Source organism: Lolium rigidum, chromosome 1 (assembly GCF_022539505.1).
Source record: "Lolium rigidum isolate FL_2022 chromosome 1, APGP_CSIRO_Lrig_0.1, whole genome shotgun sequence".
NCBI classification, from domain to species: Eukaryota; Viridiplantae; Streptophyta; class Magnoliopsida; order Poales; family Poaceae; genus Lolium; species Lolium rigidum.
The window spans coordinates 17,678,672-17,692,821 of NC_061508.1; the positions used below are offsets into that span (position 1 = coordinate 17,678,672).

General features: G+C 48.9%; 3 protein-coding genes across 3 annotated transcripts; all 3 read left to right on the forward strand.

The window, feature by feature from the left end:
* The first annotated feature begins 1,193 nt into the window (after positions 1-1,193).
* On the forward strand, positions 1,194-2,414 carry LOC124668216 (magnesium protoporphyrin IX methyltransferase, chloroplastic). Its single transcript, XM_047205391.1, has one exon. The coding sequence runs from the start codon at positions 1,267-1,269 to the stop codon at positions 2,251-2,253; it is 987 nt and encodes a 328-aa protein (XP_047061347.1). The 5' UTR covers positions 1,194-1,266; the 3' UTR covers positions 2,254-2,414.
* A 319-nt stretch (positions 2,415-2,733) lies between these two features.
* LOC124668222 lies at positions 2,734-3,302 on the forward strand. Its single transcript, XM_047205401.1, has one exon. The coding sequence runs from the start codon at positions 2,734-2,736 to the stop codon at positions 3,280-3,282; it is 549 nt and encodes a 182-aa protein (XP_047061357.1). The 3' UTR covers positions 3,283-3,302.
* Positions 3,303-11,286: 7,984 nt separating this feature from the next.
* Positions 11,287-13,021, forward strand: LOC124684997 (protein CANDIDATE G-PROTEIN COUPLED RECEPTOR 7). The gene has a single exon (XM_047219265.1). It carries the CDS (start codon positions 11,322-11,324, stop codon positions 12,675-12,677), a length of 1,356 nt encoding a protein of 451 aa, XP_047075221.1. The 5' UTR covers positions 11,287-11,321; the 3' UTR covers positions 12,678-13,021.
* The last annotated feature ends 1,129 nt before the right edge of the window (positions 13,022-14,150 follow it).

Here is a 14,150-nt window from a genome sequence, read left to right on the forward strand (position 1 = left end):
TTTTTTAAATCTGAAATATTTTTAATCCAAACTTTTTTAGATTTAAAATTTAAACAATTTTTAAATCTGAACTGAAAGGAGAAAAAAGTGGGAGAAACATTACCTTTTGTTGGGCCGTACGTGGAGCGGCCCAGAAGGGAGCTCTTCAGACGGAGCGAACCGTCACTCCCGTTAAGGCCGGAGAGTAGGCGCTCCCATTCTTGGGGAGTGATGTACACCGACCTGGTCGGTGTGTACGCGCCACCGCACACCCCACCTACCAGGCCGGTTGGTTGGGCCGCGGCCCATTAGTAGTAGGTACGTTTTTTTTTCTTTTGTTTGCTGTTTTTTTTTGTTAATATTTTTCTTTTTCAATATCTAACTTTAAAAAAAAATCGGAGAACAAAATTTCAAAATATGTTCAGATTCGAAATTTTGGAAATAAAAAATGTTCACGTTTTGATTTAATTTTGTTCAAAATTCAAAATTATTCCGAAATTTGGAAATTTGTTCAAGATTAAAATTTGTTCAAATTTCGAATTCGTTCAAATTTCAAAAACCGTTCGAATTTTTTTTGTTCAAAATTCAAAATTCTTCTGAAATTTGGAAATTTGTTCAAGAGTAAAAATTTGTTCAAATTCGAAATTCGTTCAAAACTTAAAATTTGTTCAAATTTAAAAATTCGTTCAAGATTAAAAATTTGTTTAAATTTCGAAATTCGTTCAAAAAAAATTCAAAATTTGAACATTTTTCAAAAATTTATAATTTTAAACGTGAGAGTAAAGAAACAGTGAAAAAGAAAACAGAAAAAAAAACAGAAAACAGAAAAGAAAATGAAAAAAGAAAGAAAGAAACAGGAAAAAACGCCTAACCGGGCCGGCCCACACCGCGCGAGGGGGTGTGCGGCGCGGTGCAGGTGCCGACCTGGTCGGCGGAATTTCGCCCATTCTTTTCCGAGAGCACCAGTATCGGCCTAGCATAACGTAGCCGTGCAAAAACAGGCCCACTTTAAGATCTTTTGAGAAATAGCAAGTCCAGTTGGAACTGTAATTAGATTCTCAAAAAAGAAAAAAAACTCGGAACTGTAATTCTTGTTTACCACCCTCAGATAATCCAGCCATCTGAATGCGGCCCTTCTCTGCAATGCCAGCACCCAGCAGGCATGGCATATTAAATATTAATTTATTTTAGGGGCTATCCACAAAAACCCTATCCCCAAAATCCCCACCTCCAGCACCCGCGAACCACTCGCCGAAGAAGAATCAGCTACTCCTCCACACTCCGACCATGGCGCGCGCCGCCCTCTCCACCGCGCCGCTCTCCCGCCTTCACTCCCCGACGCCTTCACTTTCCCCAATACCGCATGCTCAATCCCAGCTCCGCATTCGCCAGCATCGCAAGGCTTTGACCGTCGCGTCGGCTCTGCCACAGGTCGCGGACCTCCCCGCGCTCTCGCTGCCCGCCGCGGCAGCCGCTGCGGCCGCGCTGGCGGCGGCTGTATCTCTCTCCGACCCTGAGCGCCGGCGCAAGGCGCAGGCGGAGGCGGTGGGCGGCGGGGACAAGGAGGCGGTGCGCGCCTACTTCAACTCCACGGGATTCGAGCGGTGGCGCAAGATCTACGGGTCGGCCACGGACGACGTGAACCGCGTGCAGCTGGACATCCGCGAGGGCCACGCGCAGACGGTGGCCGCCACGCTGGCCATGCTGCGGGACGCGCCCGACGTGCCGCTCGCCGGCGCCACGGTGTGCGACGCCGGGTGCGGCACGGGGTCGCTCTCCATCCCGCTCGCGTCCGCCGGGGCCTCCGTGCTCGCCTCCGACATCTCCGCCGCCATGGTCTCGGAGGCGCAGCGGCAGGCGCAGCTGGCCCAGGCGGCGGGCGGGTCGCCGGAGTTCCGCATGCCGCGGTTCGAGGTGCGGGACCTGGAGAGCCTGGACGGCCGCTACGACATCGTGGTGTGCCTGGACGTGCTCATCCACTACCCGCGGGAGGAGGCGCAGAAGATGATCCGCCACCTCGCCTCGCTCGCCGAGAAGCGGCTCGTCATCAGCTTCGCGCCCAAGACGGTCTACTTCGACATCCTCAAGCGCGTCGGCGAGCTGTTCCCGGGCCCGTCCAAGGCCACGCGCGCGTACCTGCATTCCGAGAAGGACATCGAGGAGGCGCTCCGCGCCGCCGGGTGGCGCGTCAAGAACCGTGGCTTCATCTCCACCCAGTTCTACTTTGCCAAGCTGTACGAGGCAGTGCCCGTCAGCGGCGGCTCCTCCTCGTAGCCGGGATTTCGTTCGCTGTTGTAATTTTGTTCATAGAGACGCTCGCGTTTCAGAATTTTGATTCTACTTGCAAAGTTCTGCTCTATCTTGTACTGCTAGGAATGTAGGGGATGAATGTATGTATCTCTCGCTGGTTTAAGCATGATTCTCGATTTGTTGTTGTTGTTGTTGTCATAGTGACTATGCATGAGTTTCTTTCAGATAACAGAGGTGGTCGTGTCTTTGGACTCTGCATCGGCCGATGCACTACAAACCCGGGAGGAATGCCATATGGATATATCGGAAATTGCTCTGGACGCCACTGCACGTAGAGTTCAGGCTTCAGCGGAGATGCGGAGCGGCTACAGATGTAACGGAGTTCTGTAAATTCAGTTAGCACTCGGACGGAAATGGAAAGAAATGTTCAGTCCACTGCTCTGTTTATAGTCCACTTGGTGTCTGCAGATAATGCAGGGCGGCAGCAGTATCCACCGATCCGCGATGTTCCCCACCGCACGCTGCTTCTTACCTCTCCACTCGCAACCGCGCGCCGCCGCCCCCTGCCGTCGCCACGCGCGGCCGCGCACCGCCGTCTGCGTCAGGCCACGCCGCAGAGGCGCGCGCCGCGACCGCGCATGGGACGACGACGGCGGGGGAGGCAGCGGCGACGAGGACGCCGTCGACGAGAGCTTCTTCGGGGACCCGTGGGACGAGCAAGAGCCAGTCGTCGAGCCGGAGGAGCCAGAGGAGCCTTACGGGAGGCGACGACCGTCGGAGTCGCCCGCGGGGCAGCTGCGCGGGTCGGACGTGCTGCGGGCGTTGCAGCGGGCGGCCGCGGCGAAGGAGGCCAAGAAGAAGGAGAAAAGGCGGAACGCCGGAGCGAGGCCGGCGGCGCGTCGGCAGGAGAAGAAGGGAGGTGGCATCGGCGGCGCCAAGACCGTGGAGGTGGTCGGGGAGGTGAGGCCGATAGAGATAAGGCGCGAGTGGGCGCCGAGGATCCGGGAGCTGGAGCTCAGGGTGCAGCAGCTGCTCGACAGGCAACACCAGTAGAAACCTGAAGCCGCGACTGAAAATCCTTCTTCATCAAATGTTTCATAGTTGGTAGTTGCTCAGTGATCAATTCATGATTGTATTTGTCTGATCCGAGATTTTAACATGAAAACTGACGGTCTGATAATTGATCAGACATTTTCACACGAAAACTGACGATCTGATAATTGATCCGCGATGTTCATATCAAAACTGGGCCATGGATCCCATGACGTAGGCACGTAGCAGTTGCAGGATCCATGTCGTGAAAACTGATGGTCTGACAGTGCCAAAGAGTAGCAACTCAAACTGACACACTCTTTCACCTGAAACCTTTTCTTGTTGTTTTCTCAGAGGTTTCATGTTAAACTTACCTTTCTGCTTTAGTTTCATCGGAATCATGGAGTGATAAAACGGGCTGCTCGGTTTAGCACCGTATACAGTACATCCGTTCTAAACCAAAACGTGTTATATTTTGGGACAGTAGGAAGCACCGGCCTTCTGGAACAGAGGGTTCTAGTTTGTAAACCTACGAATGGGGAACCATCTTGATGTGGTGTTGATCTTACAAAAGCATCCATGCAAGTACTAGATGAAGATATGCCAGTGAAAATTTTATACAATATATTCAATAATGCTAAACCTACGGAAGCCAACTTACGGAAAACCCTACGGAAATATGTGGATGCACCTGGTTGGTTCAAATAATGCTAAGAGCATCCCCACTCGTCTCCCCGAAGAGACCCCCGAGCGACGGTTTTGTCATCCGGACGGCGATTTTCGGCCCAGTCGTGCCCCCGGTTCCTCGTTTTTCTCCGGATTTGGGCCTAAATCCATCCGGCGAGCCCACGCCATCCCCGGTCCCCGAGGCGCGCTCGGGGACTCCGGATGAAGCGAAAGCGCGCGAAACACCGAGAAATCTCTCCCGCGTTTTCGCTTCGTCTTCGCCGCAGAGGTGGAGCCGGCCGGTCAGCGACAGACGCATCGTCTTCCGCGTGCAGTTAAGGCTGCCGCCGGTCAGCTCGCCGCGGACGCGTAGCATCCACGCGGCAATAAATCGCCGGCTCCTGCCCCGCCTAAATACCCCGCTCGCCGCGACGCGTCGCACCATTCTTCCTCTTCCTCTTCCTCTTCCTTCCCTCGACCCTCGACGAGCTACATGGCCTACAACGACGAAGATGGCGCGGCCAACAACGGTTTCCCTCGCCGATCGCTCCACGCGTGGGAGGGGCACCTCCTCCACCAGGCGGGGTACCCCTGCCCGCCGGACACGAGGCCTCCCGGCGGCGGGTGGCGGCTAAGTGCGGGCGGCGTGCCAATCCCGCCGCCGCCCCGGGGCCACGCCCTCGACGCCGCCATCGAGGAGGCCGGATGACCTTGACGGACGAAGAGCGCGCCGACCCGCGCTACCACCCCGACAACTACACGAGGTGGAACTCGTACTTCCTGCGGCGGTGGGAGCGGGAGCTCGCCTCCTACGACGGCCCGCCGCCTCCGCCTCCGCGCAACAACGCCGCGGGTCGCCGGCGTTGGTGGAGCGCGCCGGGCCGGACACTCGAGGCCGTCCTCGAACACATCGAGGGCGGCAACTTCCCCATTCTGACGATGCCCCCGACTGCCGAGGGCATCGGCCGGCCCGCCGCCGGGGAAGCAGCTGGTAGCCACGGCGCATGGCTGCCAGTTCCTCGTCGTCCGGTTCGGCGTCGAGGTCGCTCTCCAGGTCGGCGCCATCCTTGGCGCCGGTGAAAAAGGAGCCGGCTTCCCCGCCGAGCAACCGCGCGCGCGACGGTGGCGGCATCGTCATCCGCGAGGCCTCGACGGCACAAGGATGGCTCCGCCCCAAGCGCGAACACGACACCTCCGGCGAGCGGAAGCGCAAGCCGGCGAAGGTGAAGGTGGAGGAGGCCGAAAGCTCCGAGGACGCCACCATCCTCGAGGCCGTCATCGCGAGGTCCCTCCAGGACCTCGTCCCCGCTGAGAATGCCATGCCACTCGACCAGGCCTGCGCCTGGTCGAGGGAGCAGTGGGAGAAGGAGGAGGCGGAGCGGCAGGCGAGGCTCCTCGAGGACGTCGCTCGCTACCGCCGGCCTGCGACTCCTCCATCCGGCGCCGCCGTCCCCATCGTCGACCTCGAAGCCTCCGACGACCACTGGTACAAGCCATCGCCGTCCCCGCCTCGCACCAGTGGCCGGTGGGGAGACGCCGGCCAAGGCAGCAGCCAGGCGGCTTCGGCGCCGCCGCAGTTCGACGACGACGGCTCCGACGATGATGGCGGCGACATGGACTACACGGTGTTATACCGCCATTTCGGCATGTAGAGCGCCGTGTTTTAATATTTACAGTTGTATTCCCCTAGCCAAATTCGAAATATAGTCGAATTCGGTCTCTCTGTATGAACTTCGCCCTCTATATAGTAAATATCATTAAATTTAGTCTAAATTCGACCGTTTTAAGCCGTAATTTGTCAAGTTTCCGTTTTTCAAATTTAGATCACCGTCTTCGCCTGAGAACGCGGGTGGGAAACTACTCCTCCCCACGCCAAATTTACGTCCAATCCGAACGTAAATTTCCCCAGATTTCGGCGTGGGGAGGGCAAACGAGTGGAGATGCTCTAACCTCCTGTGAATTCAGGGCGTGATCCCCTCTACCTTCTTGTCACGTGCGCTCTTAAGTAGGATTTGTAAAAATCAGTCTGTAACTGTAGCATTATGCTAAACCTACGGAAGCGAGCTTACGGAAAACCCTACGAAATTATGTGGCTAGAGGGATTTGCCGGCTCCTCATGCCTGTGAACAGTGCGCATGTGCTCCATTTTTTAAAACTTTTTCTTAGACTTTTTTACAAAAAGTTTGATAGCAGTTTTTAAAAGTTTCAGTTAGTATTTTGTGTATTAATTCGGTAGAAATATTCAGTTTATGCATATTTCTACGACGGTTGTTTTCCGGCGCATAAGGGTGGTAATTTTAACACGAATCTTCAACCTCAACAGGCAGTAATTACCCGCCGGTAATTCTTCAGCGGTGCTAATTCTTCAATGGTAATTCCAAAAAAATCCAACATTTGTCATCTCTTTCACTAAGGGAAAATAATGTTGCGTTTTTTTACAGTATCATCGAAAAAATATACTTACTCCACTGTACGATCAATTTTTTCTATATCAACTCCGAAAACAAAAAATACTCCACCATGTGCCGTCTCTTCTATTCGACGAAAATACTGTTTTCTTCTTACCGATATCTCTGAAAAAACTTGCTCCGTCGTACATCGCATCTTTCAACCGATGAGAGTTGTCCTCACTCCAGGCACTGCAGCTACTATGTAGTGCTACTAGCGTACTACCCCCTTTTTCCCATTGCCCTACGGTCATCCAGTGTTTTTTTGTCCATACTACCCCTTTTGTCATCGATATACTATATCTGCGATGAACAGTGCTATCAAACAATACGTTTTCAGCTGTTATGTTATTTTGGAACAAATGTCGTTGCTCAACCTTACCTTTAGCGGTACTTTAGTAGGTAAAAAATCTTTATCGCATGTTGCTTATTTATCTGGCAATTTTTTTGGGTACTCCATCAAATATATTGCTGCCTACTTTTAAAAATTCTCAATGATTTGTCGATTCTTTTATTTAGGAAACATATCAAACTGTTGGATCGTGTATCGCCTCTTTTATCCAATAAAACTACTACTTCATACTTTAAAAAAGAACTTAAAAAAAGGTTGTTGAATTGTTCGTTACCTCTTTTATCAAACAAAAATATTACTGTCTACTTTGAAAAAATGCTGCAAGATACGTCGCCTCTTTATCCAGAAAATATACTACTGCCTTCCTATGAAGACCAATCGCCTTATCATTCTTGATCTCTTTTATCCGGGAAAAAAAGTAGTTCGGCATTATTTAACAAAAAAATACTTTATCATTTGTCACCTTGCCTTCTTTTAAGGTAAATTTAGATAAAAAAATGTTTTATCTTTTATCCCCTCTTTTATTTATAAAATATATTAAAACCTTCTTTCATTGATCGCCTCAAGTTTACCTACGAGCGCTACGTGCCACCCCACTACAACTTCCTAGTGTTATACCAAAGTTTAGAATAGTTGTGAAGTGTAAGAGGCTGAGTTAGTGTAGATAGGTGTCCGAGTAGAGTATTCTAGTGCAGGACCTGGTTCCATCTATGAGTTTCCAAAAAACAAGTACATATAAGAAGTAGCGGTTGCAATAGTCGCTATGTTTATAGTGACTCCAAGCAAAAATCTGCCGGTTGCCACAAAAAAGTGGTCAGTTCTAGCAATGCAAAAAAGGTGTTGTATACAGTTATGGGACACTTACAACTACAAATGCTAACTTTAGTGGAAGTGACTCCATTGGTTATGTGGTAGCAATTGCAATCCATATCTTGTATACAAAAATCATACAAAATTTATGTACCCATGTTTAAAAACATAATCAAAATAAATAAAAAATCTATTAATCGACTAGCAACAAAGGAATTGTAAGTTGTAGTGAATAAACCTTCAAATCTAGAAAAACAACAAGTATCAAGTCTAATAAAAAGATAAAAAAATAAAATCATATTAAGAAAGAAAGTCAGACTCCAATAACACAACATTTTAGTGATGTGGTCCTCGGGCGAAGCATCATAGAGTGCAGCTGATGTGGCTTGACCACGGGTTGTTGCCCGATCTTCACGAATTGACCCAAGGGAAAAAGGGGGAGAAGATAAACACGATAGACTCACGAGAGATGTAACTCGATATAACTTCGAACTAACCCTCAACATCTTGAATAACTGTCGAGATAAAATCCTCCAAAAATATACCATGAGGTAGAATCTAGGGGAGATATCGGCGATGAACTGTTAGAATCACAGACAAGGGAGATCAGAGCTAGATAGAATTCCGCGGCAGAGACTTCGCATCCTACAGGATCTTGACCGGGAGAGACCAATTCACCAAATGGGGCTTTGGATACAACTCAATAGTATTTAGGTAGAGAGATCTTTCTTTGGATCCTATAGGGATGATACATGAACACATGTTCAAGTCTAATTCTCAAATCTTAGTCTAACCTTAAATCTGGAACGGAAAGGGGCATTTGTGAAGGGATAAGTTATATGGCTCAATGGTGATGCCGGTCAGGTCGGCATGCGTCCACCGGCCTTCTCAATGGTCACGGCCGGCCCGATCCTTCGCCGGTTCTATACTATACCTAGTGGTAGCTAAAAGTTGCTCGAAGTACACTAATTTGAGTCGGCTTGAGTAACTCGAACCAACACACTCTTTCACTCGAACTTTTCTTGTTGTCTTTTGAGATGTTTCACCTTAAATTTGAATTGTTTCATCGGATGCATGGGACATAACGGCTGATTGGTTCAGCATTCGAATACCAGTTAACATTCTGGCATTCGGCTATGTGGTTTGTCAGACCCTGAATTATTTCTTATGTTGCCAGAACGTGGGAGATCTTGTTTGGCCAAGATTGGCTTCAGTTTATAAAGCTGGGAAATTGGGAATGGGGCATCAACTAGATGTGCTGATGATCTTAAATAAACATCCATGAAACAACTAGGTACTGAAATGCTAGTGGAAATGGTAGCTGCAAGTTGGTAAAAGTACACTTAATTAGTCAGGGCGTCCGCTGGACGTGTAAACTAATAATCGAGACAGCGACTGAAACACCACTCGCAACTAACTTCGAACCTAACACATGCAATTTAATCACAATATCTGCATTAGCTTAGTACAAAAATCATGTTGGCTGCTTATAATTGCTTATTTCGGATCACGCCGTGGCTACCACCGACACCCAAGTGTGTGCAAGACTACCCAACGAGAGAACTCTAGCACATCCTGCAAAACTGGTCAAATCCGTAAAGGTACCGGTTTTTATAGTTTTGGCTGAAAAATGTGCGTAGATCAAATTCCATAAACTAGCTTGACCTGTAATTTTTTTTACAGGGCACTGAGAACAAACGCCCGCGACCCTAGTATATGCAGGTTTGAAGGCAAAACCGAGTAATATAGACAGACACATGTAAACCGATCAAACCTCGTATGAGCAGTAGCGTCGCCGTACTTCCGTCGCGAAATTTTCGCCAGAATTTGACCGCCGGAATCCGCCGCCGCACACTGGAACGTGCGGGGCAGGGCCGGAGAAAGGTAGGACCGAAGAAGGGCGGGGCTGGCGTCCTGGCGAGCAAGCACGTGCGCGGGGCGAGCAGACGCGCCAGATGGGCGACGACACGCGGCGGTGCGTGGAGGCACGTAGCCAGCGAGCGCTGCGGCATTGCGGGCGCACGAGGTGGCCGGCCGTGGCAGTTCAACCTAATGGGGAAGGAGAATTTGGTAAAAAAAAAGAAAAAAACTAGTAGGTGGGTCATTTAGTGGCATATTCTCCAAGATGCAATTTTATGGTTTCCTTTACATGATCGGATCGGCCCGAGGTATTTTCAACTCTTAAAACACATTTATAATGCCCTTCAAATGTGTTTTAAGGGTCATTATTTACGGGATCTGTTAGAGATGCTCTGGAAAAATGTAGCTAAGGGTGAGCACTTTCTTTATAAATTTTCGCTTATAGAAACACAATTGCGATTCTAAGTTCATAGTTCATGTAATATGTAGAACCACTATTAACCTAGTTAAACCGATAATTGAGCACATAAACTAAAAAAACTATACCAAGTGAAAAGTTACAACTAAGTCCGTACGTATTAAAAGTGTTGTTGACTCTACAGTTAAACTTCTTGTTATTGTATGTTCATAGCTCTCGCCAACAATGGATAAGGGGTATGTCCATTTATTGATGTTACCACAAAGACATGTTGACGATATAATCTCATTAAGTCACAACAATAGTATAAACTGTAATGTTTGTGCCAAGCATATCGGTGAGAGCACCACCTAGATCTATGCGGACAATAGCTCGAACTTTGCCATGCCATTGTCTATGACAATAATTTGCTGAAGAAAGCTTAAAAAGGGGTTATTGCAGATGATGCCTATGTAATGTAGGGAAAGATGCCTAGTGAGCCATGCTAATGGATAAAATCCACTTGTCATCCATAAATATCACAAAATCTCTCAAACTCACCAACAACACCATGCCAAACGACACCTGGATGAGATTAGACCAACTGTTTTTCACTTGAGACAACACCGTCTTTATCGTATGAGAAACACCTTCACATCAAAGCCCATCGAATGAAAAAATATGTAAACATCGAGAGACAAAAATCATGTCCTCGGTGTCTCACCAAGAGGTGTTCGGGCTAGGGTTTAGGTAACCACACAATCAAATCTAGTGTATATAAATACAACCATTGTTCAGTGAGCCGGTATATTTTCTTGATACTTAGTTTTTAGTTGAAAAATTAATAGACTCATAGTTAATATAATATATGGGATTTGCTAGCTGAGATTTGATGATATCATCTGACTGAGCACGAAGTTAGTTCTCAATCGACTGAGAAATGGTCACATTCTATATGACTGAGCGCGAAGTTTTTTTTTTTTTTTGCGAAACACAGTACAATTAAAGACGCTCACACATACGTCTAGACACTCACCCCTATGAACGCATGCACATCCTACCTCTATGAGCATCTCCGACAGAGAGTGTGGAAGATCTGATCCGACAGATCTTGAGATTGACGAAGTCACTATAGACGGCTCGCTGTCGATGGGATTGTCGCCTCCCATTGAAAAATATTTCTCCTTTATGAGACACCAAACTGTTAAATTCGGGATTTGAACTCTGCTGAACTGGGGTGCCACTACCTTCCTAACTATCAACCACATGTTGGTTCTCATCACGAAGTTAATTCTCAGTCTAGTCACACCCATAAACGTATTATCTACATTGTTCAGCGAGTTTAATTTGGTTTTATAGATGAAAAGATAATAATAAGAGGAAAATAGACGGGGTCATCTCCTCGTCGTCGGGCCGGACCTGAAGCCCGTCGCCTTTACCGACAAATCACGCCACCGCGTGCCGCTCGCCCTCCAAATCCCAAATCCCACCGTCTCCCCCCTCTCCTCAGATCGCACCAACCGCTCCGATGGCCGCGCCGCCGCTCGCCGCGGTGCTCCTAGGTGTCCTCGCCCTCGTCGCCTTCCCGGCGGCGGCCGAGATCCGGGAGACGGTGATCCGCGCCGACCCGCGCACCATCATCCCGCTCGACGAATTCGGCTTCTCCCACCAGGGCACCCTCGAGCTCAACGTCTCCGGCATCGCCTTCGACCCGCCCGCCTCCTCCGACCTCGACCTCTCCCAGTTCGGCTTCTTCCTCTCCACCCTCGACGCCTGGGTCCACGTCCTCCGCCAGCTCCAGGACCTCGACGTCACCTGCGCGCTCCAGTCCGACCTCGTCAAGCTCGCCTACTCCTTCGACCGCCTCAAGCCCGCGCCCAACCCCGCCGGCGTCGCCGTCGCCCGCTCCTCCTCCTTCACCACCGCCTTCCGCGTCTCCGAGCCCGGCCAGTACACGCTCGTCTTCGCCAACTGCCTCACCGGCGGGAACCTCAAGGTCTCCATGGACGTCAGCTCCGCCATGTACAACGTCGACCCGGCCACCGGCGAGCGCGCGTACCTCTCCGTCGGCTCCGCCGCGCTGCCCTCCATCTACTTCCTCCTATGCGTCGCCTACGCCGGGCTCGTCGCCGCCTGGGTCTCCATACTGCTGCGCAAGCGCGCCGCCGTGTTCCGGATCCACTACTTCATGCTCGCGGTGCTCGTGCTCAAGGCCTTCAACCTCCTCGCCGAGGCCGAGGACAAGTCCTACATCGAGCGCACCGGCACCGCGCACGGCTGGGATGTGCTCTTCTACATCTTCAGCTTCTTCAAGGGGATCTCGCTCTTCACGCTCATTGTGCTCATCGGCACTGGCTGGTCCTTCCTCAAGCCCTACCTGGCCGACCGTGAGAAGAAGGTGCTCATGGTGGTCATCCCCCTCCAGGTCGTGGCCAACATTGCGCAGGTGGTCATCGATGAATCTGGGCCTTATGCCCGGGACTGGGTTACTTGGAGGCAGATATTCCTGCTGGTGGATGTTGTCTGCTGCTGCGCCGTGCTCTTCCCCATTGTGTGGTCAATCAAGAACCTCCGTGAGGCTGCCCGCTCAGATGGGAAAGCCGCCGTGAACCTGATGAAGCTCACCCTTTTCCGCCAGTATTACGTGGTCGTCATTTGCTACATTTACTTCACACGCGTCGTGGTTTACGCTCTGGTGACCATCACCTCCTACCGGTATCTCTGGACTAGCGTCCTGGCTGGGGAGATTGCCACCCTTGCATTCTATGTGTTCACCGGGTACAGGTTCCGGCCTGAGGTGCATAACCCATATTTTGCAATAGACGATGATGAAGAGGAGGCTGCTGCTGAGGCACTCAAGTTGGATGATGAATTTGAGCTATGAGTGCTAACAACTCGTGGCGGTTCCCTTACCAGTGGCTATACGGGTGCTATATGTGCTTCCAAAGACCAAATGCTTTCCACACGTGTGATAGACTGGTATCTAGTCCATATCCTTTTCTTTTTTTTGTTCCAAGTTAGTTACATTTTGTGTTACTGTAATTTGGTAGCAAAAGCCCTTCGTGTATGTTACACAATATGACAGCTTGATTGTACCTAAATTTGATCTACGATCGTTGAGACAAGCAGTTCCTTCATTGTACCTTTGTAGCTATTCTTGGTTGTATCTAGATGTTTACTCTGTGAACTTGTTAAAAGAAGTTGACTATCATTCAGTTTGCCTATTCATATGATGCTAATTGTAGCTCTGACCTCTGATTAATTGTACCTAACCTGTATACGTGTCCTGCTGCTGTTTTTCTGTAAGATCCTTTTGTCATATAACAAGGAAGCAAAGTTTATGTATAATGCACTTGAGTAGTGAGGGGGATCAATGAAGTTCAACACAGAAATTGACTGGTTCCTAGAGCAGGGCACCTTAGTAAGTTGCATGTTCTGTTTGTATTTCACATGATTCTTACCCATTTGCATGTTTGATGTATGCATTATCTTTTTGTTGCATATGCTTTGATACTATCATGAAGGTCACACATACGTTACCTTGCTCCTTGTGAAATTCTTCTATGTATTCAGTACTCTATCTAGAGTACACCCCCACTTCTGGCAGTTTGTGTAGTTTGGGGTTTTCAAGGGCTGCGATGAGTAAACATGAGCGAACACACAAAATTGGCCCCTGAAATTTTTAATTAAATATGGCTAGGAAACTTTGAAATCTCATTATGTAAATAAGGTCATATGTTTTATGTATTTAATTTGCAGTTTCCCCTAGTTAAAATACTAACAACTTTTGTTGATTAAGCTTGAACTACTTGGGTTCAATCATTATGGAAAAATGAGCTGGTCTATGGCCAACCTGGAGTTTGATATTGTGTCACATTCACATCTCATTACAATGTTGATTTCTCTACTGTTTGGCTCTTTTGTCCTTCTGCTAGTAACTTAGTCACCTGATAGGCTGATACACAGTACTAAATCTGTGAAAGCATTAGATTTTTGGTCAAACATTTGACTTGGAGCCATTCTTCCATGATATAAGAATCATTAGTGGGCTATAACAAACAAGCAAGTGGCACACTTCATGGAACGTTTCAGTTGGACTGGATACTTGTATAACCTTCAGAGCCATTTGAAATTCACATGTATGTTGTTGGCTTGTCGCATCAGTATAAACATGGAAAGTAATTTGGTTTCCCGCTAGCCTAGGAAACAGGTATGGATTACAAGCCATTTCTTAACCCACTTTGGAGTTCTGAGGTTTGTTCAAAGTATCATATCATTAAAGGTAGTGAAGGATGCATTTTCAGAATTGAACTAAACAGATGTATGACTTGGCACAATGTTAGTCGAAGATGGTTAG

Coding starts and splice junctions, on each gene's coding strand:
- LOC124668216 (XM_047205391.1), top strand. CDS start 1,267: ATGGCGCGCGCCGCCCTCTCCACCGCGCCGCTCTCCCGCCTTCACTCC.
- LOC124668222 (XM_047205401.1), top strand. CDS start 2,734: ATGTTCCCCACCGCACGCTGCTTCTTACCTCTCCACTCGCAACCGCGC.
- LOC124684997 (XM_047219265.1), top strand. CDS start 11,322: ATGGCCGCGCCGCCGCTCGCCGCGGTGCTCCTAGGTGTCCTCGCCCTC.